General features: G+C 43.9%; 3 protein-coding genes, 1 long non-coding RNA gene and 2 other non-coding genes across 9 annotated transcripts; 5 read left to right on the top strand and 1 right to left on the bottom strand.

The window, feature by feature from the left end:
* The first annotated feature begins 761 nt into the window (after positions 1-761).
* LOC106608647 (perilipin-2) lies at positions 762-6,014 on the top strand. Of its 2 annotated transcripts, XM_014206725.2 has the most exons (9): positions 762-876; positions 1,200-1,231; positions 1,593-1,788; positions 2,252-2,334; positions 2,657-2,942; positions 3,496-3,680; positions 3,906-4,013; positions 4,187-4,477; positions 5,238-6,014. In XM_014206725.2, the coding sequence occupies exons 2-9, from the start codon at positions 1,202-1,204 to the stop codon at positions 5,358-5,360; spliced, it is 1,302 nt and encodes a 433-aa protein (XP_014062200.1). In that variant the 5' UTR covers positions 762-876; positions 1,200-1,201; the 3' UTR covers positions 5,361-6,014. The 2 variants fall into 2 exon arrangements, with proteins under 2 accessions (XP_014062200.1, XP_014062201.1); XM_014206726.2 differs by lacking the exon at positions 5,238-6,014 and having other exon boundaries at positions 4,187-4,943.
* Positions 6,015-12,624: 6,610 nt separating this feature from the next.
* On the top strand, positions 12,625-13,986 carry LOC123743739 (uncharacterized). Its single transcript, XR_006770572.1, has 3 exons — positions 12,625-12,642; positions 13,269-13,366; positions 13,490-13,986. It is a non-coding gene; the product is annotated as an uncharacterized lncRNA (long non-coding RNA).
* A 19-nt stretch (positions 13,987-14,005) lies between these two features.
* LOC106608645 (tripartite motif-containing protein 16) lies at positions 14,006-17,301 on the bottom strand. Of its 3 annotated transcripts, none has more exons than XM_014206723.2 (7): positions 17,175-17,301; positions 16,439-17,066; positions 16,209-16,304; positions 15,710-16,000; positions 15,370-15,529; positions 15,193-15,252; positions 14,006-15,086 (listed from the first exon to the last, which is right to left on the bottom strand). In XM_014206723.2, exons 2-7 carry the CDS (start codon positions 17,027-17,029, stop codon positions 14,557-14,559), a joined length of 1,728 nt encoding a protein of 575 aa, XP_014062198.1. In that variant the 5' UTR covers positions 17,030-17,066; positions 17,175-17,301; the 3' UTR covers positions 14,006-14,556. The 3 variants fall into 3 exon arrangements, with proteins under 3 accessions (XP_014062198.1, XP_014062197.1, XP_014062199.1); XM_014206722.2 differs by having other exon boundaries at positions 17,182-17,286; XM_014206724.2 differs by having other exon boundaries at positions 15,767-16,000; positions 16,439-17,275.
* Positions 17,302-17,351: 50 nt separating this feature from the next.
* On the top strand, positions 17,352-24,959 carry fa29a (FAM29A). The gene is given in 16 exon segments (NM_001173683.1): positions 17,352-17,766; positions 17,968-18,063; positions 18,152-18,230; positions 18,346-18,478; positions 19,969-20,113; positions 20,469-20,531; positions 20,681-20,735; positions 20,849-21,022; positions 21,309-21,508; positions 21,738-21,867; positions 21,998-22,100; positions 22,200-22,278; positions 22,571-22,703; positions 22,909-22,995; positions 23,709-23,841; positions 23,946-24,959. Coding segments are annotated over 16 exon segments (2,508 nt in total). The 5' UTR covers positions 17,352-17,638; the 3' UTR covers positions 24,716-24,959.
* LOC123743882 (small Cajal body-specific RNA 8) lies at positions 22,348-22,478 on the top strand. The gene has a single exon (XR_006770734.1).
* On the top strand, positions 23,022-23,152 carry LOC123743883 (small Cajal body-specific RNA 8). The gene has a single exon (XR_006770735.1).
* Positions 24,960-26,072: the final 1,113 nt, after the last annotated feature.

Consider the following 26,072-nt stretch of genomic DNA (forward strand, 5'->3'; position numbering starts at 1 on the left):
TTTGGGGGGGATTTATTTATGCCCATCTATTTACCCATGGTGCTCAGGATTTATCCTACTTTACCACTACCTTCCTGCTTATAACTATAAAAGGCAAAGGAAATGGGGTTTAGTTCAGTTATGTAGAAAATATCAGTATCTTAGTTCAATATCTATTTAAACCAGACGTTTGAGCATGGCCAAAAATAACAGCCAACTGGGGAATAGTTCATTGAGTAACACCAAAGTATTGAGTATTTCAAAATCACATGGCATGATGACTCAGCCTAAACATGAATTACACTTAATTACAGGCATTGTAATTATAGGCACACTGTCCAGGGCCCAATGACTGTACCATACAACCTAAACGTTTTGATAAAAGTATCCATTATTCTGACACCCATGACTGTAAAGACTCAAGTACTGTAAAATCCAGGTTCAATAGCTGGTCAGTCTATGGAATCCTAGGACTTTTTGCTCGGGATGTAATCCAAAATGGCCAGCAACCATTTTTAGGGACCATGATTCAAAGATATTCTCTGAACATAACCAGCATAAAATAGAATCCAAACAGCAGAAAGTTATGACATTGTATGCACTGAAATAAATAGACCATATCACTATGGGATATCCACTAGATGTTGACTATCAAGTAGCAAGCACATACAATGTATGTCTGACATCATTTATTCTCAAGTGATGCAGGACAGTTCGTGCCCGTTACCTTTGCCCTAGATTTGTTAGTGGCGACCACGTCAAGTTATGAGCAATATCTCGCGAGAAGCAGATATTATAAATACGGACGCTGTCTGTTCACTGTCAAATCAAATCTGATATAGAGTGAGTAACTATACTGCTGGGAACATCATTTACCAAAGTTAGCCAACAGATTTGGTAGGTACATTTTTCAAAGTTTTTATTATATAGGCTGCTTATGAGTGACGGTGGTTGTGTTTTGTGGGAAACTGTTCCCGAATGTGAGAGTTCATCTTTCGATTTTGACTGTGCTGCTGTAACCTTGGCTATACTGTATCAATCAATATCACTTGCACTAATGTGTATGCTGTCGTGGGGTAGGTCAGAACATACAGCGGTAGATCGTTTAATTCGTCTAGTCAGCAGAAAAATAATCAACTAGTTCTCTTTTTATCTTTTTAACGAAACGACTGATTTATTTTGTATAACATTTACTTTTCTCCCCTTGTTTATGTTTGCAGACATGGAGTCAGTTGAAGTCGTCAATAATCAGGTTTGACTTTGGGACTGAAGTATCTAAAAATGAAACATGAGATATAACATACACAAAGTCAAATCACTAACGTGTTCAAGTGGCATTGATAATAACTTTTTTATTTTTTATTGATTCGGTGTTTTCTTGTCCAGTATTGTGAAAAATCATAGCAAGTTACACCGTTTAACACTATACTACTGTAGGCAGGACCAGTGTCCATAGACATGGATTCACAAACATTATTTCGCTAATTGCCTCCAGTGGATATGATCTGGGTTGCTCATCCTAACCTCCTTAGCAACTTGTAACCTAGTATTTGTTTGTACTTGAGATATTTTGTTGACCGAGTGTTCTAACATCCATTTTCAACTGTCACCAGAATGTGGTTGAGAGGGTGGCCAGCCTCCCCTTGGTGAGCTCCACCTATGACATGGTGTCCAGTGCCTACTGCACCACCAAGGATAACCACCCCTACCTCAAGTCCATGTGTGAGGTGGCCGAGCTGGGGGTGCGAACCATCACCACTGTGGCCCTCACTGGTGCAGCGCCCATCATCGGCAAGCTGGAGCCACAAAGTAAGAATCTAGCCATCTCCAAATCTATAGCAACCTGGTATACTTTCACTAATGTAGACCTACATATTGAGTTTCATCTGTTTGATTCATTGGTAAAATCCGGAGACCTAAAAAAACGGAAAAAAATATGCTATTGTGAGATGCCAGAATTGCATTTTTAGCATAATATTTTAAGCACATGCTTATTGCTAACACTGAGGTGAACTGCCAAGCCTTTTGTGACGATGAGAAGATTGAGTCTGACTTCCTAATTTTTAAGGAGCATGAAGTCTGGCCAGACATCTCTGAGCTGTTGCTCAACATGACCTTTTACCCAGTCATTTCTATGTCCTTGCTTTGAAGCAGTAAGACTTTTTTTGTTGTTGTATGTATTCCTGTGTAGTGCTACAAATGGTTACTCTCCCTTCCCAACCTTGAATGTGATACATTTAGCTCATTATTTTCTGCCCTTTTCTGACCCCAGTTGCCATGGCCAATGACCTGGCCTGTAAAGGTTTGGATAAGATTGAGAAGACCTTGCCAATCCTGCACCAGCCTTCTGAGCAGGTATGTGATGACTCGCTGCCCAGTCTTTACTTAGCACTGACTGGCAACGCGACAACATGCTTCATAACGAATCAAGCGCATGCCAGTCAGTGAGGCCAACTGTAGAGGAATAATGACTCGTACCCTGGGTGACAACCAGTGATGGGTCACCCATTTGGATCTGGCTCTCCCTGTGTCGTAAAAAAGTGTCTAGTCATTTAAAGCACAGGGCTCACTTGAAAATCAGATGTCAACCTCAATGTGACTTCACTTTTTTTTAAATGAAGGATAACTGAAAAATTACCTTTTTTTTTTTCTCTCAATCCAATTCTTCCCGTTTTAGATTGTTGCCAACACCAAGGATGCAGTGACCGGTGCCAAAGACGTGATGTCTGTCACCGTCACAGGGGCCAAGGACAGTGTGTCCCAAACCTTGACTAGCGCGGTGGACCGGACCAGGGGCGCTGTGCAGGACAGCGTGCAGATGACCCGGGCTGCGGTCAGCGGTAGCGTGAACACGGTGATGGAGAGCCGCGTGGCCCAGATGGTCAGCAGCGGAATGGACACGGCCCTCACCACCTCTGAGCGCTTGGTGGACCAGTACCTGCCTCGCACTGAGGACGAGCTGGGTGAGTGTCCGGCTTCTATCTTGTGGCTCAGTGGGCTGACAGCCCAAGCATTAGGATCAGTCATTGATACAATTGAGCGACGCTGGTGATATTTAGCAGGTACTCTTCACCAGAGTGACTTACAATCAGTACATTCATCAATTTTCCAGAGAAAGGGGAGCTTATTCAGCTTCGGTCGAGATCTCAGATAATACACTTGTTCAGAGGTGTCCATGTTTTCTAATGACCAAATGAGGGAAATATCTGTTTTTTGGGGGGCTGAATTATCTTGGTTTGGAGTACAGATATAAAGAGGCATAATCCTGTACACAATGTTTTCCTACAATCCAAAACATAAATGTTGTCAATGGACTCTGTTAGAAAGTGAACTACTCATAATCCATTTCCTAGAATGTGTGAAAACATTCACCGTGCATGCTAACTCCTAAACCCATACAATGTCAGCATTTACGATGATTACAATAATGATTTTATAAGGCGCTTGATGTTTTTTACACAAAACTCTCAAAGTAATGCAATGCTTTATTTCATGTTCCTCTTTTCATCTGGACAGAAATGGAGGCTAAAACAGTGAAAGGGTTCGACGTGGCCAAGGATGCACCTAACTATTATGTCCGTCTGGGCTCTCTGTCTACCAAGCTGCGTAAGAGGGCGTACCACAAGGCCCTGGCCCAGGTCAAAGACACCAAGCAGCGCAGCCAGGAGTCCATCTCACAGCTCAACCACACTGTGGACCTGGTGAGTGACATCAAATTGTGGAAATCGAGAACTTTTCTTGTCCATAGAATGTGGACATTTTCAGAGGATGAGGAGATGACCTTTCTTTCAAATGATTGAAAATGACGCTCCTATAGATCTCATGAGACTCGTTTTACATGGAGACAGAATACAAACATCATTTTTGAAAGGATGGAACATTATTATTATTTTTTGAATCTATTATTTTGTTTTCAACACTTTTAGATTGATTACGCCAGAAAGAATATTGACGGAGCTAACCAGAAGGTGAAAGGCAAACTGAGCTCCCTGGTCGAGTGGAAGTCTAATGAAGGAGATGGCAATGAGGCAGAGGTAATGATCACGTTCCAAAGAGCAGTCCACATAAAATACTATTTTAGCCAAGTCAGATTGTACATCTACCCTCTGGCATATTTCAGTTATTTTATTTGACTAATCATTGGGGAAAGGCTATTTTAATGTGAAGATACAGATTCATTAAATTGACTTCCTCATTTCTCCCCCAGAACATAGAGTCGAGGACCCTGGCGATAGCGCGCTCCCTCACTCAGCAGCTGCAGACAACGTGCCTGGCGCTTGTCTCTGGTCTGCAGGGCCTTCCACAGAACATCCAGGAGGAGGCGCTGTCCCTTAGCCACACTGCCTCGCAAATCTACTCCAGCTTCAGCAAGGCGTCGGCGTTCGGGGACCTGTCGGATGGCGTTCTAGCCAGCAGCAAGGCCCAGCTGAACAAGATGAAGGAGTCGCTGGATGACGTCATGGACTACCTGGTGAACAACACGCCCCTCAACTGGCTGGTAGGTCCCTTTTACCCCCGGCTGGCCCCACCCCACACCGCTGCATCTTCCCCGTCCCAGAAGACACCAGCCCCCGCAGAGGTGGAGATGAAATCCATGGACTCTAAGCACTAGCTGCCTGTTTAACAACTTTCTATCATATCCCATAGTATTGTTCCTTCATCAAACATCCCTGACAGACACACTAATGAGCCTGCATTTATTCAGCATGTTGATGAATAAATGTTGACATACTGTTTGACAATATTTAGGCATTCTGACTGAACGTTGCTCCGTGTGTGCTCAATAATCTAGCTACATTTGCCCATGCCTTGTCTTATGCAGCACAATGCTTTTGATACTGTTGTTTTTGACATCACTTTATATCCTGTTGTAATCATAACTTGCCATATAGTAGTTACTCATTTTAATGCATAACCATGTATGCTTATATCTTTAAACAAGTCTAATAAATGGGTTAATATATCATCTGTGTGTTGTCTTGCTGCCTTGAAAATAAACCGGGTTGAAAGCATGAGAAGGGAATTTGGTGTTTTTATACATTGCACCCATCTTCCGCTTCAGTGAATTGTGTGTGTGTAATGCATTGAGATATCTTGGATATGGAGTTGAGTGATTCAACTAACTGAACAGTAGTGGTATGCTTTTCCAGGACTAGATTTTTCAAGAATGCTGCAACCCTCCCTGTATTTATTTGTAGTCTTAAGAACATACCATTAGGCTTTCATTTGTTGTACTTAGTTTCATTTTCCATTGGCAGGTACCAGACTTCACCTTCTCAGACTTGGCCTCGGAACCTGACCTCTCCTCAGTTGAGGACGATGGCATGTCAGATGAGTCCAACAGCAACGAACCCCTATCAGCTCCCCTTGCCCACCAATAACCTGCACTGTCAGATAAATCAAATGTCCACAGGTCATCTGTCTGTAATGCTTAGTTATATTTTAAAATTGTTTCTAATATTTTTGAAATACCATTGGTAGACATTCATAGTAGTTGATTTGGCCAGTGTATATGAAAATACACTATGTATTTAAATATGTAGGTATTAAATACGCATGGATTTGAACAAAGGTCTGTTCTGTTGTGGATTGAAAAAATATTTATCCGCTGTGAAAGTGACTGCCTCTTCCGTTTGACTTCCGTGTCCAATACAGTTTTGAATGGGATTCAAGATATAGAATTAATGAACGCAGTCCTTTAAGATACCATTTTTGTGGATTATTTACTGATGCCTTAATGACAGCGGTTTTCATTTTTGTACTTCTTGCACTGAACCGTTTAAAAACTACACGGCACAGAAGGCGGCCACTTTCCCAGCGTATTTTCATGGCAGGTGTGTGAGCCTTTAAAAAAAACATTGCAGATATACAGTAACCATGGTGTCCTTTGCTGAACATAATGGAAGACAATGGGATAAAGACTAACAAGAATACATCATTCTCAGTTGCAGATCATTTAGGAGTAAACGTAACCTGTGTGTGGTTGTGTTTCAACAATCAGTTCTTTATTCAGTAAAGACACAAACTAAAGAAAAGCTGGGACCACTTTATTTGACATGCTGCTCATAACGCCTTCATGACAATGTCTAACAAATATGAGGAATAGTCATTTACACAAAATCTCTACAAAAACGTTGCCAGGAATTCTTAACATGACTTCCGATCAGGTCTTAATGACATATGGCAAAAACTGTAGAGCACAACATCCCTCAAGACCTTTTTGACAACTTTGAGACTTCATCTCGATGAAGTCGCTGGTGTATTTTCAGGTTGCCGCTTTCAGTGAATCTCTTGCCACACTTTATACACTGACAAAGTTTATCCCCTGTATGAGTTCTCATGTGGTTTCTTATGCCGCTGTTGGAGGCAAACCGTTTTTCACACAGCTTGCTGCGGCCTGTGTGACTCCGCAGATGCTGTGTGAGCATTCCTGGTACGCTGAACCTCTTCCTACAATGTTCACAGCTGTAGGGCCGTTCACCTGTGTGTTTTCTCATGTGTACCATTAAGTGACCCGAGGTGTAAAAGGCCATTCCACAAACGCTACATAAGCACGTTTTCTCCCCTCTGTGCATCCTGAGGTGTAATGTCAGTATATTCGACTGTGTAAATCCCTTCCCACAGATGGAACAGACAAAAGGTCTCTCCCCGGTGTGTGCGTACATGTGATTGCAAAACTGCTTTAGTCCCAAAGCCCCTGCCACAATGTAAGCAAACATATGGCCTTTCTCCATTGTGAATCTCTTCTCACACTGGTTGCAATGGAACGGCCTGGATTCAGAGTGAACACTTTCATGTCGTCTCAGGTCACAGTGGTTTCTGAAACCCTTCCCACACTGGGAGCAGGTGTACCCGTTGATTTGATAAGACAAGAAGTATAGATACAGCTGAAGTCAGAAGTTTACATACACCTTAGCCAAATACTTTTCAACTCAGTTTTTCACTATTCCTGACATTTAATCCTAGTAAAAATGACAAAGCTGGTGTAACTGAGTCAGGTTTGTAGGCCTCCTTGCTCGCACACGCTTTTTCAGTACTGCCCACAAATTTTATTTTGGATTGAGGTCAGGGCTTTGTGATGGCCACTCCAATACCTTGACTTTGTTGTCCTTAAGAGATTTTGCCACAACTTTGGAAGTATGCTTGTGGTCATTGTCTATTTGGAAGACCCATTTGTGACCAAGCTTTAACTTCCTGACTGATGTCTTGAAATGTTGCTTCAATATATCCACATAACTTCCACCCCTCATGATGCCATCTATTTTGTGAAGTGCACCAGTCCCGCCTGCAGCAAAGCACCCCCACAACATGATGCTGCCGCCCCCGTGCTTCATGGTTGGGATGGTGTTCTTCGGCTTGCAAGACTGCCCCTTTTCCCTTCAAACGTAACGATGGTCATTATGGCCAAACAGTTTTATTTTTGTTTCATCAGACCAGAGGATATTTCTCCAAAAAGTACAATCTTTGTCCCCATGTGCAGTTGCAAACCGTAGTCTGGCTTTTTTATGGTGGTTTTGGAGCAGTGGCTTCCTCCTTGCTGAACGGCCTTTCAGGTTATGTCGATATAGGACTCGTTTTACTGTGGATATAGATACTTTCGTACCTGTTTCCTCCAGCATCTTCACAAGGTCCTATGCTGTTGTTCTGGGATTGATTTGCACTTTTCGCACCAAAGTACGTTCATCTCTAGGAGACAGAACGCGTCTCCTTCCTGAGCGGTATGACAGCTGCGTGGTCCCATGGTGTTTATACTTGCGTACTATTGTTTGTACAGATGAACGTGGTACCTTCAGGCGTTTGGAAATTGCTCCCAAGGATCAACCAGACTTGTGGAGGTCTACCATTTTTTCCCCTGAGGTTTTGGCTGATTTATTTTGATTTTCCCATGATGTCAAGCAAAGAGGCACTGAGTTTGAAGGTAGGCCTTGAAATACATCCACAGGTACACCTCCAATTGACTCACTCCGTCTTCATTCTGCCTTTTCCTCCACCTCTCTGGGTTGGTTAAGATTCCAATGAGGGAACGAGGAGGGACAACGTGGACAGGATGGTATCAGAGTTGTAGAAGAGAACATCTGGAAAAGAGAGAGAATCCAACCGGCTTACTAAAGCTGTTCTCTTTCAGGAGAATCCCCCACAAGCATTTACCACAGAGGGGAAGTTCAAGTTGATCACTTGAGGGATCCTTACCTTCTTTAAGCTGCCCAGGATGTCTATGATGCTGCAGCAGTGTCTTCAGATGCTCAGGGTCAGAGACAGAGACAGACTGCTCACACTCCTCCAGGTCAGTAGGGGTCAGGTTGAGAATAGATGCTGTCTGAGAGGGAGAGAATAATAAGTAGAACAGCTTCCATCCCTATCCTCGCCCTTACCAGGGCCCTCACCTCTCCCCAACCAGGGCCCGCACCAGGGCCATCCCCTCGCCCCAACCAGGGCCCGAACCAAGGCCCTCCACTCAACCAGGGCCCGAACCACAGCCCTGTCCTCTCCCCAACCAGGGCCCGCACCAGGGACCGCTCCTCACCCCAACCAGGGCCCGCACCAGGGACCGCTCCTCGCCCCAACCAGAGCCCGCTCCTCGCCCCTGTCCTTGCCCCGGCCCAGGGCACGCTTCTCGCCCCTGTCCTCGCCCCGGCCCAGGGCCCGCTCCTCGCCCCAACCAGGGCCCCGTCCTTGCCCCAACCAGGTCCCTGTCTTCGCCCCAACCAGGGCCTGAACCAGGGCTTGAACCAGGGTCCTCGCACCAACCAGGGCCCTGTCCTCGCCCCAACCAGGGCCTGAACCATGGCTTGAACAAGGGTCCTCGCCCCAACCAGGGCCCTATCCTCGCCCCAACCAGGGCTTGAAATAGGGACTTCTCCTCGCCCCAACCAGGGCACTCCCCTCACCCTAACCAGGGCCCGAACTAGGGCCCTGTCCTCGCCCCAACCAGGGCCCTGTCCTCGCCCCAACCAGGGCCCTGTCCTCGCCCGAACCAGGTTCTCTCCTTGCCCCAACCAGGGCCCGAACCAGGGACCTCTCCTCGCCCCAACCAGGGCCCGAACAAGGGACCTCTCCTCGCCCCAACCAGGGCCCGGACCAGGGACCTCTCCTCTCCCCAACCAGGGCCCTGTCCTCGCCCCAACCAGGGCCCAAACCAGGGACATCTCGCCCCAACCAGGGACCTCTCCTCGCCCCAACCAGGGCCGAACCAGGGACCTCTTATCGCCCCAACCAGGGCCCGAACCAGGGACCTCTCCTCGCACCAACCAGGACCCGAACCAGGGACATCTCCTCGCCCCAACCAGGGTCCAAACCAGTGCATACAGTGGGTGACGTCATCAGTACTTTTCATTATAAAGTTGGAGGAAATACGTTCCTTGCGTGTGGGGAATGTGTTTTCCAGCCTCTTAAATTCTAGCCAGCTAGCTAATATTTCGATTTCTTTTTTTTTGGGGCTAGAGTTATGCTAGCTCATGTGCATTCCCTTTAGCGTTGCTTGCTAGCTAGCTACAGAGGTTAGTTGGCTACTTAGCTACAGTAGTTAGCTACTGCCATCAGTTGTTGTTGTTGTGTTATCATATTTGACCTACTCCACCATTTTTAGAACCCATACTGACATTTGAATATAGTGCGGGAACGGACACAATGTGGACATGGTAGACACATTTCAATGTAAATGTAGACGCAGGACGTGTTCAGAATTCCATGATCAGAACTCCATTATCAGAAAACAAAAGCTGCATGAACTGTCAAGTCTAGATCCCAGAGGATGAACCCAGTTTCTGACTTGGAATTCCAACATGGATGACCATACAAAAAATATTTTGCCCAGTCAGAACTTGTTTTTTTCCAGAGTGCCAGTTGTCAAATCAAATCAAATCAAATTGTATTTGTCACATGTGCCGAATACAACAGGTGTAGACCTTAGCGTGAAATGCTTAGTTACAAGCCCTTGAATGCACTGAAGTCGGATGTCGGAGATTTCCGAGTTCTAAGTTCCCAGTTGTCTTGAATACAGCATAATTTCACAAAGTTCTTTGATTTCTCTGTCTAATGCAAATCATAGTTGACACCTATTGTACTTTGCTCAGAGAACCTAATTTCTACCCCTGAAAACAACTATATACAGCGATTTTAAGTTTACTTAGACTATGACTGAACTGTGCATTTAGTTGACTAGTCTTGCCATGGAATCGCCTAGCCTATGCTAAGTACCCACATTATAATTTATTGTAGATTCAAAAAAATATGACCATAGTATAAGAACTTACAGATTTTGAGCTATGTGCTGCACTCTAGGTCTATTTTGACAGCATTGTGTTATAGTCTTTTCAACAAAAAGTTTATAAAATGTCTACAGATTTAAATATATAAAAAAAAATGTAAAGCTTAGTTTTCATGAACACTGTATATATACTGTAGGCTATGATGATTATAACAACAAAAGTTGCTTATAACATGAATTATAAGATAGTCATCAGGAGAAAGGGATGAAGGATGAGGTGAAGGAAGAGATACTCAACTAAAGGAGAAGGACAAGTCTGTCAAGGTAGGATTGGTCCTTTGGTCATTCTTTTTTTTGTTGCTCAGTTTTATGCTATCTTGTTTCATTTTACAAACTTGATTCAATGTCAGACGAAAGGAGGCAGGCCTATGTCTTTCGACAGCTTCATGCATATAAAAAAAACTCTTACTTACTTACTCTTGATGAACACTGTATAGGAGAAGGTGAAGAAAGAAGAGTTCAGCTGAAGAATGAGAGGAAGGTAAGATTGGCCCTCTGGTTATTTGGGTTCCTTGCTAGGTTTAATTACTATCTGCCTATGTACTGGCTAAATAATGGGCTGCCTTGACTTGGTGCAACACATGAGGCATAATAATTAATGTGGGACCTGAAATCTGTTTCCTTGAAGACGAAGAGGAAATCAAGTTCCAAGAACACTTCTGAAGCAGGTTAGAGATTTGTCTATATTAAATTATTGCTTTTCCCAGTACATGTACTGTTTGGTTAGTATGCCCTTTATTGTTCAGATTCATTCTTTTAAAAACAAAACAGCTCATATGTATTTTTGTCCTTTAGGTCCCTCAGTGGCATTCTGTTCACCCAGAGCTCAGTATCCAGATAAATACCAAAACAGAGCGGCAGTAATTCAACTCTTACAGGAGGAAGGAACTACGGAAGAGTCTACTTTACCCAAGAGGACGTCTGCTTCCCAATCATCATCAATTTCATGAGGAATCTCACTGATAGGTATGCTCAAAATCTATCAATAGCGTCCATTCTATATACAACAACCTTGTCTGGACCACTACAAAACAACTGAACATGTTAACTTGTGTCTTTATCAGGAAGTGGAAGGTGATTCAGGAGGGCATGAGAAATCCTGTAAGTTTATCTGTCAACATTTGATGTGTGATTATTTGATAGAAAGTTGGACATGAAGTTTATCATATTGACTAACTAAGCACTTGACACCACAGCCTCTCAAAAATAAATATCATGTTCTTTTTTTGTATTGAAACCAAAATATTACGGGAATAGGGCGAAAACAGTTTCCCATATAGCGGAAGAAATCCTCATCCTGACCCTTGCACAAATATTAGAGCTTGATGCCGCTAAAGAAGCTAGCGCCTCTCCCTCGCTGACTGGATCAGAGTGCGAGCATCCAGGAACATGTGGTGAAATTTAATGAAGGTCTACCTAAGAGGCCTGGCAGTGGAAAGTCCATGTGTAGTCAATGGGTCAAGAATTGATCCGCGAACACAGTTACCACAACAGAGAATTGAGGACGAGCGGCAGACTTTATTACAGCTCACACACACCCACTCCACGTTCTTCCACAAGGTATGTTCACCAACCACACTTCAACTGTGTGCCTGACCTGACTGATCTTAGCACCGTATACATACTGAACTCAAGCGAACTTTTTCACACATTACACAGCATATGACACTTCTAAGAATGAAAAGCCACATCTTTAGAGAACTAAATATTACAATTATTGTGATTTAGGTGAATTTAAATTATTGATTTGTAGAGATCAATATGTAAACATTAGCCAAGACTGATCAATTCTTGTGTTTGTTTTGAAGTTCCCAGACGTCGTTGCAGAGGGCACATGGAGGAGATGCTCGACTGACAGATCCTCTGAATGCCCTCTGGGATCACAGAGGCCACAATTCTCCAAGCGCTGGGTGATCAATCCTGCTCTTCTGGCTCACCTGGATTGACCAGATCTGTGGTCAGAGACGTCGTGAGTCAGGTGAACTCTGACATTCACTGATCATCTCCTCTTCCAGCTCAGGTAAATCAAGACCAGTGTTGTGTGACACTGGCAGGCGATATGCCATGCAGGCCGCCCAGAAGCTGGTGTCTGTTATCTGTGCCAAGCTGCAGAGGTTTGGAGTCACTGGACAGGCTGCGCCTCAAGCCAAAACCAATCCATCTAAGGAGAATGTGGACATTGAGGCTTCTCTTGCACTGTTGACAGGAGAGGTCATGGCTGTTATGGTCAACTCCAGAAAATGCCAGGAAGGAGAGTAAGGAACAACGGATGCGCTTCGAGAAATCGCACAAAGTCCATCTTTTTTTTCGCTTCAAACGATAGTGTTGGTGGTCTTCTGGAAGACTCCATAGCAGAGAAAAAATCTCTGAAAGAGACTGTATCCTCTGGCAGCTTGGTGAGTCAAAACATCCTCATACTTTCACCTTCTGAGAAAAAGCTTGGATCTCCTGTAATGACAACCATTGAGAAATTCTCCAGTGTTGAATTGAAGTCAGAAGCCACTAAAGTTATTAGCAAAGTCTATCTGCACAAATGTCTGCTTGCACACCTGAGCTTTCAAGTAATTTGGCCAGTGAAATGAATCTGGCCAGTGAAAGGAATCTGCCAGCTATGCCAGAAGACCATTTAACAACTACAATTAATATAGGTTCTGAAGCCTCTGAAATGATGGATTCCTTTCTGAGGAGCAGGCCCAGTGTGGTTCCAGTTCTCCTCAGGCTGTGAAACAAGGCAAAGGGAGGTTCAGATTCCTCCCAAAGATGGACATGTTCAGAATCAACCTCAAAGTCCACCAGAAATGGTCCTGGTTTAAATTTCATTACTGAGTATTGTTGTATTAGGTATTTATACATAGGCCGACAGTATGTTATTTTGCTACACAGTATGAAAACGTATCAATGGTATTACTTTATACTTGTCTACTTTCCAATGAACAACCCTGTGAATTGCTGTTATGAAAACGTTATGGCTTTTTAAGAATTCCATTTGTGATTAATTTACATTTTATTTTCAAACAATTAGAGCCCCAAACGGAGCAAGAAAAAGGAGGAAGCCCAGGACCAGATTAAGGTTCCCTGTGAAGAGGAGCGTTGTATACTTAAGCCTGCTCATCAATAATTGTATTACTTTTAGATACTTTCCAGTACCACAACATTAGCAACATGTGAGAACCAACATTTATAAAACATCAAATCTATGTAGTCCTACTGAAGTACCTGACAACTTTCCCCTTCGGCCTCTAGCACCCCGCATAGAGCCAAAGGCTGTCATGGCTCCACTTCAAGAGAGTTGTCTCTCCACTTCTCAACCCGAGGAGAAGAAACACAAACCCTCCATCAAAGTCAGGATGTTCTCGGCCATCAACAAAGGCTTTTGGAACACCTTAAAATGTTAATCTAACAAGTAACAATACTGAATTAAATATATACTATTGCATTCAATTAATTTCCATTGTACTTATTAACTCACTTGGTTAAGGGTATTTCAAAACAGATTATTCATGCTGCTTGAGTGGGAACCCTGGAAGGCATATTACACTGGATGGCCCTGTGTGGCTCAGTTGGTAGAGCATGACGCTTGCAACCTCAGCGTTATGGGTTTGATTCCCACAGGGGAACATGTATGCACTCACTACTGTAAATCGCTCTGGATAATATAATCTGCTAAATGACTCAAATGTAAATATGACACCAAAGACTGATTGCCACGAGAGCATTAGGAGGCTCTGAATGTGAAAGAAGTCGTTCACTAATCAGACGTTCAACAAATACGCAGTTTATTTATCAGTTTGCATTTGCTTCAGCATGGTCAATATTGAGAGAACACTGTAAATAAGGCTTACTTCAGTTGATTGAAAAACTATTGGTATTATATGGACCTCGAGGGGACCTGTAACATGATGCAACATGAGTTCTAGGACAAATACAAATGGAATATACCAGCAAAAAAAAAACGCTGACTGCAACATATGCACAGTAGCCTACATAAAAATTGCTGACATAGAATACGCAATAACACACAGACATGTCAAGTTCAGAGATCATTCTGAAAACAATGTATTGCCTGCCCTACTACATACTGTCAGAAGTAAAATCTCACTAGTGATATGGATTGTCTGACGAACACGAACATTAGATTAACTTGACTACTTCATTTTAAACTTCCTACAATTTGGGGAAAATAACCTCAAATTCTGACTACAGAGAGCTCAATCTGTGAGAGTCAATCCTCTGAGATTCATAGAAGGAAAGTTTTATATCAGATAAACAACTCACAGAATAGTAGGGTAATACATCACTGACATAGGTTTCTAGTCTAACTCACATAACTCAGCTGTGGTCTTAAAGCAATGAAGCCAGAACCCAGGATAGAGGGGCTGAGTGAATGTGGTCTGGACACTGTGGAGGAGGGTCATTGTGTCAGAGACACTGTAGAAGGACAGAGTGCCCGCCTGGTGATCCAGGTACACTCCTACTCTAGAGGACTGAGGGCGTGCCACTTCAGTCTTTACATTATTATGTCGGAAAAAGTAACCATTACTACAGCACTCTAAACTCCAGGACTTGTCATTGTGTCCAAATTGACAATCATCCGCAGGCCCAGATCGGCTGATGTCTTTATACGAAACGCCTGCATAAATCTTCCACCCACTCCACTCCACCTCCCAGTAACAGCGCCCAGACAGACCTTCCCTGCACAGCACCTGACACAATTGAGTGAATCTGTCTGGACGACTGGAGTAGGAGTAGCCTTTGCGCTTCAGTTTCACCTTTCTGTTCCGCTCAGACAGAAAGAGTTGTCTGTATAACGTGTTTGGGTCCAGGGTGAGCCGACATGAATCTGAGGGAAGAGAAATTAAGATATGATACGAGTCCCCCTCTTTACTTGTATCTCAGGGTTTGTGGTGAGTATCATTGAAAATACAACTGTTAGCAATTGGACTCACATTGTAAGAAGTCGGCTCTGGTCTTGGGCTCGGGTGGGTGTAGAACATCCACTAGATTCACTGAAATGCACATTCACGCACAGTGAAAGAGTGTTACGATTAGACAGTATAATGCAGTGTAGGCTAGAACTCCAATGTCATCAAAGTATGCAGATGGAACTCTACTTTCTAACCTACCTCTGGTGGAGATTCTGCACCATTCTCTCTTCAAGATGCCCTCCAGTTTCTCTCTCAGGTTAGACACAGCCTCACTCACATCCTCAAAGTACTGAAGAGGACGGACATCGATGGTGGGCAAGTCTGAAAATACACTGGGACTGGCGAGAGACTGATAACTCTGCAGAGAGAGAATTTATTTGTATGGATGTTTGACAGTCAAACTTCTGTGTGTGAACTAACAAATTCCTAAAATGAAGCACTTTGTAATTTACGAGAGACATAAGTCTAAGTCCGCTAGCTATATAAATAACATACTACTCACTACTTTAGCTAGCTACAAAGGCTTTGGTAAACCCACCCCAGAATAACGAGTTCCTTTTGCAATAACAGACGGATGGTCACTCAGTGAAGCTACCTCCAGGAAATGGATGTGATCCTCTGTGTGTGTCAGCTTCTCCAGCTCAATCTCTCTCCTCTTAAGCTCAGTGATCTCCTGCTCCAAACGCTCCATGAGGGCTTCAGCTTGACTCACAGCTGAATTCTCCTGGGCTACGATCAGCTCTTTCATCTCCGAGCGCCTTCTCTCAATGGAGTCAATCAACTCTGTAAAGATCCTCTCACTTTCTTCCACAGCTGCCTGTGCAGAGCGCTGTTAAAACACAAATGTAGACAAGCGATGGCTTCATGTTAAAAAGTCTATTCTCTTTCTCTGACTTGGAGCCTCAGAAGATTGTTATATCATATCATTGTGGTTCCTGAGATATCAAACGCTTCTCCAGGCGGTTTGGGATCATATGATCTGCCCAACACGACTGCAGCAAAGATGACATGGTTAATCTCCTCTGGTCAATACTCACGCTGAGAGACTCCACAGCCTGTTGCAGTTCCTTCAACTCTTTCTCCCTCTCCTGGACTCTCTGGTTGACCTTCTGCTGACTCGTCCCTATCTGCTTCTGTGCACAAAAAAAACACTTTATTGAGCTACATGGCATTGATGCGATTTGACATAATGCAAATCTGTCTCATATGCCTATCTACATGTGATGTTTTTTTGAACACAATAACTAAGATTAGCTCTGATTCTCACCTGTTTCTCAGTCTTTTCTGCAGTGATTGAGACTGTATCATGGCCTTTATGTTCATCCATGGTACACAGATAACAAATACACTGCTGATCGGTCCGGCAGAAAATCTCCATCAGTTTGTCATGATGAGAGCAGATATTGTCCTGTAATTGTGTTGTGGCTTTGACCAGCTTGTGCCTCATCAATGGAGCTACATTATAGTGAGGCTGGAGATGAGTCTCGCAGTAAGAGGCTAGACACACCAGACATGACTTGAGAGCTTTCTGTTTTCTCCCATTGCAGAAATCACATTCCACATCTCCAGGTCCAGCAAAGCACAGAGCAGGAGAAGTAGCCTGGAGCCCTGTCTTCTTCATGTTCCCGACCACCATGGCTAGCAGGCTATTCTTCATCAGAGCAGGCCTTGGAGAGAAGGTCTGTCTACACTGGGGACAGCTGTAGACACCCGTTGGATCATCCTTATCCCAGGAGTCCTCAATACAGTTGCTACAGTAACTGTGTCCACAGTTGATAGTGACCGGCTCTTTCAGTAAATCCAGGCAGATAGAGCAGCAGAACTGGCCCTGGTCCAGGAGAACTCCCTGCTCAGCCATTTCACCGATCACTCACAGACACACCCCGGCAGCAATGCTACATACAAACAAAACGTGAATTAATGAATTAATCTAGACAGCTAGACGTTTAAAATATATCCCAGTCCCCCAGTTGAACTAGTCTAATTCCAATTCAATAATATACATTTTACCAGTCGTGATTATCAATTCAAGATATGACAATTCAAATGTGGTTATTATTGTTGAATCGACTAGCAGCGAAGGATCAATCCGAGATCTGCAGGGGACAACATTATGCGCAACACAGGAAGTATGAATATCAGCATCCGGCTAATTCTTTTCTTCTTGAAATATTTGGCGGTTTGAAGAAGACATTAATCGAAGTTGGCATTCGTAATGTCGAGTAACTACATATGTATGGTGTACATGCTTTAATTTAATTACGTCAATTGTATTTGTATCATTTGTTGAAATTCGACGACGGTAACGTTAGTTACTATCGCTAGCTATGTTCGCTTTCTGCCCAACTAACGTTAGCTAGCTAGACAATTTAGTTGGCTACCACTAATTTAGTTGCAGCGTATGTTTCAGTCTTCTGCTAGCTAGCAGTTAACTTTTAGATCTCAAAACTGTCAGCTTGCTGGAAGAATGTCGACTCTTCAGAGAACGAACGGCAAATATCTGTGGTGGTCTCTTGTGGGTCTTGGATTTCAACCCGAAGTCGCAGCATCATCAGGAGCCAGCAAAGCCAATGTCAAACACATCATTCTTGGACCGTAAGTACTGACTGTTGTGGTAACAGCTAACGTTAACAGTTAGCGTTGACAGTATCAACATCAGTCTTGCAACCCTGCTTCAATCCAGTGAGACAAATTGGCGATGTCATGACAATAAATAAAATAATAGGCAGAGGTAGAACGACTCCATTCTCTCAGGTCAGTCAAAAGCCTGTTGACACCAGTTTTTCTCACCAACAGCAATATGTTTGACAAACCAAACAAGGACGCATTCTACATAGTTACCCATTTCCTGTTAGAAAAACTCAACCCTGCACGCTTCCACGATGCATACAGGTATGATGGTCCCATTCCCGGCTTGTTTCTCTTCACACATTTGTCATTTTTTTTTGCAATCATGTAAAATGCTTGGTCTTGTATGCAGACATTGCTGGCCGGTGTTGGACCACAAAGCAGATGCGGAATTCCGTAAGATGACCTGTGCTTGGCTGCGAGATCTAATGGTAAGGATTTGACATGTCTTCTTTCAGATGTACATGATTTGATCTGCTTCTTGCAGCAGACGGATACTGTCTGGTCAATAGGTCTAATGTGTTTGAACTTGATCTGTGCTTTCAGGATGAGCAGGGGAGCACAGTTCCCAAAGTGGTGGCGTCACTATTCCTCTCGCCTGGTGGACCCAAGTTCGTCAACCTTATGCTCCATCTAGCCAATCATGTCATGTTGCATGAGATGAAGACATTTTCAACAGGTAGTAAGACCTATACAGTGCATTCGGAAAGTGTTCAGACCTTGACTTTTCCACATTTTGTTACGTTATTGCCGTATTCTAAAATGGATTAAATCGTTTTCCCCCCTCAAGCTACACACAATAACCTGTTTTTGCTTTGTCATGGGGTTATCACATTTACACTGACTAGCCCAAGGTTTGGACTTGTGATGCTGTTTTCACACAAGCAGATTTTGACCAATCAGAGCTTTTCACGGCTATCTTTTTCAGAGGCCAATTAATGAAAAGAAAAATGGTAGAATTGGGCTGCCTGTCTAAACGTAGGGCGGCAGGTAGCCTAGTGGTTAGCCCTTTGGGTCAGTAACCGAAAGGTTGCAAGATAAAAATCTGTCATTCTGCCCCTGAACAAGGCAGTGAACCCACTGTTCCTAGGCCGTCATTGAAATTAAGAATTTGTTCTTAACTGACTTGCCTAGTTAAATAAAGGTCAAATAAAAAGGCAGACTCCATAGCTTTTCATCTCCCTGTGAATTGCAACTGTTTGTCTGGAGTTGTTTGTCAAAAAACAGGTTCCCAGACAAACTTTTTATGCGCATGAAGTACATGTCAGGTAAAGTGTCACGACAGGCCTGATGGAAACAGCTAATTTGTTGGGTAACTCTCCAAATGTCGACAAAACAAAATATGCTAGAGAAGGTGGGGTGTTTGTGTCTATAACATTATGTGAGAAATAGCGGTGGAAATGCTTTTATGCACAAATATTGGTATAATAACGATTATATTGAGGTAAACTTGGAGTCACGCGATGACATGCTGTGTGGTCCTCCCACTACGACTCGGGAAGACATGCAGTTTATTAGGCTACAGATGAAATAAATGATGAGCTTCACAGGGTGGTGAAAGTGCAAGGTGATGAGCTTGATGCTCCTTTCCAATAAATATCCAGGGTCTGATTCTGGTGACATGGTGATTGATGCTTGGCTGCTGTTTGACAAATTCAGTAATCTTGCTCTTTTGTCCATAATACTCTCATGTAGACTATACATGCATTGTATCTGCAAGCTATTGGTTAGAGCGCACGTGCCATTAACAGTGGGCATATTCGCTTTATAACGCACATTTTGTTTTGTGACAAAACCATCAGTAGAGTTAAATGTGACGCAAACCAATTTAACTTGGATTATTTTTTGGTACATGGGGATTTAACTGCAGTTATTTTATGTGCACTACGTCATCACGCACATATTTTTTTTATTTTTGTATCCACAAGAAGTACTTTTGATGGAAACATCACTGGTGGGAAAATTGGCATATTTTACAATAATCACTTTGTCAACAATTGGATGGAAACCTAGCTAGTGGGTATGTTCAGTCTGCCCAATTCTGATATCAGATGAGCTCTGGAAAAAAGAGAACTGATATGAAAAGGTCTGTGGTTGGTCAAAGACCGATTTAGTGAAAAAAGATATTAGAATTGGGCTGCCTGTGTGAACGCAGCCAATGTGTGTTAGATGGCACGTGGGTCCCAGAGGCAGCGGCAGCCCCTGCCTCTTCTGTGGAAATGGCGCTGAAGCGGTTTCAGCTGGTCAAGACCAGATTCCTGAGAGGAGCTGTGGAACAGGACTGGATGCTGCAGGAGTACCAGAGACGGGCCCAGTAAGTCATGGCAACTACAGAAACCACATGCATTGGATGTGTTTGTAGATACACTGATTTTTTTTCTGGATGTTTACAATGCCTAGAAAGGTGTCAAATTTTTGTTGAGACCGATTCGGTTGGATAAAAAATAAATGTTAAAAGAATGTCATTGGTTAGATGTGTCGTGATTCTGGCTAATTAGCACAGGTGCAAATGATGAGCAGGTAATCATCAAGCCACCCTTTTAAAACAGGTGGTCAAAGAGGTTTGGAGTTTGTGTGCCCTGAGGTGAATGTCTTGCCTTTGCCAGTAAACTGTTGGTTCTTTTCAAATGTGCCTTGTTTTGCCATTCTACATCTGTTCTCTCTTGTAGGTCTCAAGTGAAGTCTTTGAGAGATTGGAGGGCTGAAGATGCAAAGTATGATGATTTGCACAAGTATGTATGAGTCGCCATCTACCCGTTTTGAAGTATTTTTTGGGGGGGGCTGTAGTTGAGATGTAAAAATTTTTTTTGTATCAAACATTATACACGAAGTGCTAATAATCAATGGCAGCTGGTAAAATTAATTTATTTCCGTTGCGCAGGCGTCACAAGAAAGTTGAACAGGAGGGAACCCCTCAAGCTGACAAGATTCAGAAGGTTTTCCTTCATTTTATAAATGACTTATAGTTTGTATAACATTATTAGAAATGGACATTCATAACATTTCTATCTGCAATAGTCTGACCATTTCACCTCTGAACACACCCCAGGTGCGCTCCTTGTGGTCGTCCATGGACGGAGTGCTGTCCACCCTGGAGGAGGAGCGGCGGGTGGTGGAGAGTGTCATCAGGGGAGATGTGGACCAGTACACCCTGGACGGGACGGACCTTGCCCTCAAAATCCCCCGGGTTCTGCTAGAGCGGATAGAGCAGTTATCCCACCTGGTGAGATGCGCATAAATGCCTTTTTAGCTTAGCGGGTGATGGTGCATTTGGAACCTAGCCCATATGTCAGTGCAATGTTTCCCAAACCTCTAAAGTAACCCCAGCTGTTCCACATATTTGATATGTTCCAGAGCTAGCACAACCCATGAAACTAATGAATGGTGATTAGTTAACTGATTGAATCAGGTATGCTAGTACTGGAAATGCTACAAATAAGTGGAACTTTCTGAGTGCTCTGGGTACTGCTCTAGTGTTTATCACTATGTAAGTTCTGTGTGTTCGCCAGTCGAGTGTGGGCAGTGTTTACGAGGCAGGCCAGCTGAACATCCTCCGCATGCTGGAGCTGCTCCACCAGGCTCTGGTCCTCCTATGGGAGGAAAGGACCCGGGTGGCAGGACACACCCCCATCGCCCAGCTCCACCCTTTGCACCTGCAGGAGAGGAACCTACAGATGGCCCGCGCCATGGAGGATCTCCGAGTCATGAGGTGGGCTACAAACTGCTACCGCAGAGGCTTGCTTGTTGGGGAACTGCTACCCAGTTTATGTATTACTGTTTGAATTGCATAGCAGCATTTAACATGTTTTTAATTCGTTGTCTTTTAACACAAGACGGCAGCAATTTAAATCTGTCTTGGACAGTAGTAATAGCTATTTTAAACTGTCAGGCTCTGTTATCTCTGGCGTCACTGCATCCCACTGTCTTTGTCATTCCAGGAAGAGGATTTCAAAGGAAGACATTCCTGAGGTGAAGAGCCTCATCAGAAAGTTGGAGGCGGAGTGGGACCGGAAGTGGGCGGACTGTTTGAAATGCACGCCGCTGACCTCGTTCCTCAACGAGGATCCTGTAAGTGCCTTTTCTGGTTTGTGACATGGATGTATTAAAATGGCTTTGTCCAGCAACAGCCCCTACTCCCTAGGCCAGGGCTATTCAAATCTGACTGAGGGCTGTACTCTCTCTCTCTCTCTCCCTTTAGGCCCTGGACTTTCTGTTCCCCATGGCTCCTCTGTCCTTTGAGCCGGCCACCGACGCCAGCTTCAAGTCCAGCATCTTCTCTCAGTATCCGGCCAAGCTACCCGGTGAGTAAAGCAAAACAAAACATTTCCACTTCTAAGTTGCGTTTATTGTTTAACTGAATATTTTAACTAGTGGTACCTTGTGGTGGTTTCATAACTTAGAATTTCCTGAGGAGAAGCCTGTGGCGACTGACTCTGTTCCAATGGAGACCGTCACCACAATGGATTATACCCTCAAAAGGTATGTTAATACTCTGCTTGCCTTGCATTCATTGCTAATAGGAAACTAGTATTCTGATTCCTCTGTTGTTGGGAGGCAGATACCTGGTCAGTCCTGAGCTGTGCTCTGTCCGTCACAAGCCCTCCCTATAGCATACCTGCTCTCTGATGACCGGGGCGAGTTGAATGAAATCGCAACGGACAGATACGGAGCAGACAACCGTTATCCAGTCTTGTTTTTTCTAACCATATCTCCAACATCATTTGATCTACAGAATGTCTTTAACAGGTCTTTTTTAAATTTTTATAAACAGCCTCTGCCATCCAGCTGTTGAGACGATTGCATCCCTTCCTAGTGTGGACATTTTCCCACTGACTCCCCTCCCTGCACTTTGTGAATCTCCTCCGGCTGTCCCTGCCAAAGCGCCCTCACCAAGCCCCCTGCCGGTAGGTGATGTGCAACAAGCATCCTAATTGGCTTTAAAAAATATATATATATTTTTTTACGGCTTTGTTTTAGCTAATTCAATGTTTATAAATCTGCTTTTTAAGATTTAAAGGCTTTTGGCCTTTTAGTCACCCTTGAATACCAATATGTCCCTAATTTATGTACATGTTTAATCACCTATGTGACCGTTCTGTTTCCTTATAGGCCAGTGTAATGAAGACTCCTCGTGTGTCTGCAGTGAAGAAAAAGGCTCAGATCCTTCACTCTGAGTTTGACAACTTAGCAAATCAGGTACAGTTTCCATACGGGGGGGTTGATGGGAGGCAGATACCTGGTCAGTCCTGAGCTGTGCTCTGACCGTCGCTAGCTCTCCCTATAGAATACCTGCTCTCTGATGACCGGGGCGAGTTGAGTGAAATCGCAACGGACAGATACGGAGCAGACAATCCTTACCTGCATCAGGGGTTGGAACTGGTTTTGGGAACAGAGGAGAATATATAATTCAGGGAAGTTAGGATGCTGATAATGGCCTAAACCATTCCAATTCACATGTCATGATTCTCAGCGCTTCAAGCCAAGCCCCCTCCATGTTCACCCCTCTTTCACTCTATCCACACCTGTCAAATCTGTCACATCACACGCCTGCACTTAACTGTCCATCAAGCATGTAAACAACTAGCTTACATATTCCATAGCAAGCTGCTCTGTCCACGCTAATTGGTAGCGTTAATGAATTGGCTAAATGTAAAAACGTGATTTTTAAATGGTAAAAAATAACTATTTGAACCATTTACTTATTTGGGGTTCGAACCGGTTCAGAACTGTATAATGCTGGTCGGAACACTGGAACGGAACTAAATAAATAAGGGTTCTGGTCGGCACCATTGGAAAATTAGTGATCTAACCCCTCGTCTGCGTATGACTGGTATTGTCTGTACCATGTTGCTTAACATGCTATGCATGCATGGCGCATTTTCAATTCCTTACTGTTTGTGCGTTTTTAGTTTGCGGAGGCAGTGACCACCAGCCCTGGCAACATAAGTTTACAAGGACTTGAGCTGGGAGACCTACTCGATACTCTTGGCGAAGACCCTTTCTCCACCAGGAAGCAGATTCCACGCACCCCAGAGAGTTTGAGTGAGTATTGGACCTTTATTTTATGTATTTTGAAAGGCAGAATGTTCTCTTGAATTTTGCCTTTTGTTGGCCAGAGGAGCAATCTTAAATTTTTTCCATCTCAGTTTTGGATGTGAAGAGTTCCTGGCGAAGGGCGGTGGAGGAAGGGGAGGCTCAGAAGGCCTGCCTGTCTGCTACGTTTGACTGTGACAATATCCTCGGGTCCCTCATGCCCCTCAGCGAGGTACATGAGGCCTCCCTTGGCCACAACTTTCCCTCCCTGAGCTCAAGCCTGGATCCCACCAATGGGTGCAGTACTGCAGCCCCCCAGCAGGCTTCCCTCATGTCCACCCTGTCCTGGGACTCCTCCAACATGGAGGCCCTCAATAGCCTGAGCAACAGCGACGTGGTCCAGTTCAGCGTCAACCAAGAGGTGTTCCCCGAGCAGTTCAGTATTGATCAGGAGACACTTCCCGAGCTGCCAGGCAACGACAGCAGCCTCCTGACCTCCATTAACTCCAGGGACATATCCAACACTGAGGAGGAAGAGCTGCTCCTCCTCCCCCACATCCCCGATCTCCTCCCCACAGAGACTGAGCCAGCCCTGCTGGACGCACGCAGGCGTTTGGACAAGATTCAGCAGGCTTTTGGAGAGGCCTCCTTCATGGACCACCGCCAGGGGGCGCCAGAGCCCTCTCCCTCACAGCATGATGAGAGGAGCCTGCACGCCAGAGACTGGCTGATGGCAGCAACACTGGAGACTGCAGCCACAGTGGAAGTGACGGACAAGGTCTTTTCCCTGGATCTGGACACTCTAGAGAGCCCCTCACCGCCAAGAACAGGGCAGTATAACCTCCCGAAATTGTTCACATTTTCCCCCATAGATGACCTGTAGTGTCTCCACATGATGTATTTTCATAGCAGTCTTCTAGTATCTTACGTTTTTCACAATTAAGGCTAACTAATTTTAATGCACATGCAATTCAAATATTTGTACATATGTGTGCCAATCTAACATGGTCTGTTTTTCCTATAGAAACAAGTTTTACATTTAAAAAAATGTCTAAAATGACATATGATGGGTGAGAATAAACATGAATTGTATATTGTTGAATGAATTAAATTGTTACCAATGTCAATCAGGGTTAATATTTTTGGGGATTCAGTTCCTGGGCTTGTAAAGGCCTTGTGTACACTTGCATGTCGTTATTGGGTGTTCAATCCATCTAAACTACACTGATGCAACAATTTCAAAGATTTTACCGAGTTACAGTTCATAATGCATTTTTTTCAATTGGCTGATTTCCTTAAGCCCTAATCTATGGATTTCACATAACTGGGACACAGACATGCCTCAGTTGGTCAGATACAAAAAAAATAATAATGGGGGTGTGGATCAGAAACAACTAGTATCTGGTGTGACCACCATTTTCCTCATGCAGCACGACACATCTCCTTCGCATAGAGTTGATCAGGCTGTTAAATGTGGCCTGTGGAATGTTGTCCCACTCCTCTTCAATGGCTGTGCGAAGTTTCTGGATATTGGAGTGAACTGGAACATGCTGTCATACATGTCCCAAACATGCTCAATGGCTGACATGTCTGGTGAGTATGCAGGCCATGGAAGAACTGGGACATTTTCAGCTTCCAGGAATTGTGTACAGATCCTTGCGACATGGAGCTGTGCATTATCATACTGAAAAATGAGGTGATGGTGGCGGATGAACAGCACGACAATGGGCCTCAGGATCTCGTCGAGGTATTTCTGCATTCAAATTCTGGTCGATAAAATGCAATTGTGTTTGTTGTCCGTAGCTTGTACCTGCCCATCATGGGGCACTCTGTTCACAAAGTTGACATCAGCAAACCGCTCGCCCACAAGTCATACACGCTGTCTGCCTGGTACAGTTGAAACTGGGATTAATCATTGAAGAGCACACTTCTTCAGTATGCCAGTGAGCATACTGTTGTTAAAAAAAAAAGTACAATTTAAGTTTTTGGGGGGATATCTGTACTTCAGAATTTATTTTTGACTACTTTTGCTTCACTACGTTCCTAAAAAAATGTACTTTTTACTCCATACATTGTCCCTGACACCCAAAGGTACTTGTTACATTTTGAATGCTTAGCAGGACAGGAAAATGGTCCAATTCACAAAAGAACATCCTTAGTCATCCCTACTGACTCTGATCTGGTGGACCTATTAAACACATGCTTTGTTTATAAATTATGTTGGTGTGTGTCCCTGGCTA

This window comes from Salmo salar, chromosome ssa07, assembly GCF_905237065.1.
Source record: "Salmo salar chromosome ssa07, Ssal_v3.1, whole genome shotgun sequence".
Taxonomy (NCBI): Eukaryota; Metazoa; Chordata; class Actinopteri; order Salmoniformes; family Salmonidae; genus Salmo; species Salmo salar.

What these genes read in the sequence shown, in the direction of transcription:
- LOC106608647 (XM_014206725.2), top strand. Translation starts at nt 1,202, where the DNA reads ATGGAGTCAGTTGAAGTCGTCAATAATCAG. An exon ending in TTGAAGTCGTCAATAATCAG is followed by an intron (nt 1,232 to 1,592) that starts GTTTGACTTTGG and finishes AACTGTCACCAG; the next exon opens with AATGTGGTTGAGAGGGTGGC. An exon ending in ACACGCCCCTCAACTGGCTG is followed by an intron (nt 4,478 to 5,237) that starts GTAGGTCCCTTT and finishes TTCCATTGGCAG; the next exon opens with GTACCAGACTTCACCTTCTC.
- LOC106608645 (XM_014206723.2), bottom strand. Translation starts at nt 17,029, where the DNA reads ATGGCTGAGCAGGGAGTTCTCCTGGACCAGGGCCAGTTCTGCTGCTCT. An exon ending in AAGGAACTCGTTATTCTGGG is followed by an intron (nt 15,530 to 15,709) that starts GTGGGTTTACCA and finishes CTCTCTCTGCAG; the next exon opens with AGTTATCAGTCTCTCGCCAG. An exon ending in GTGCAGAATCTCCACCAGAG is followed by an intron (nt 15,253 to 15,369) that starts GTAGGTTAGAAA and finishes TGTGCATTTCAG; the next exon opens with TGAATCTAGTGGATGTTCTA.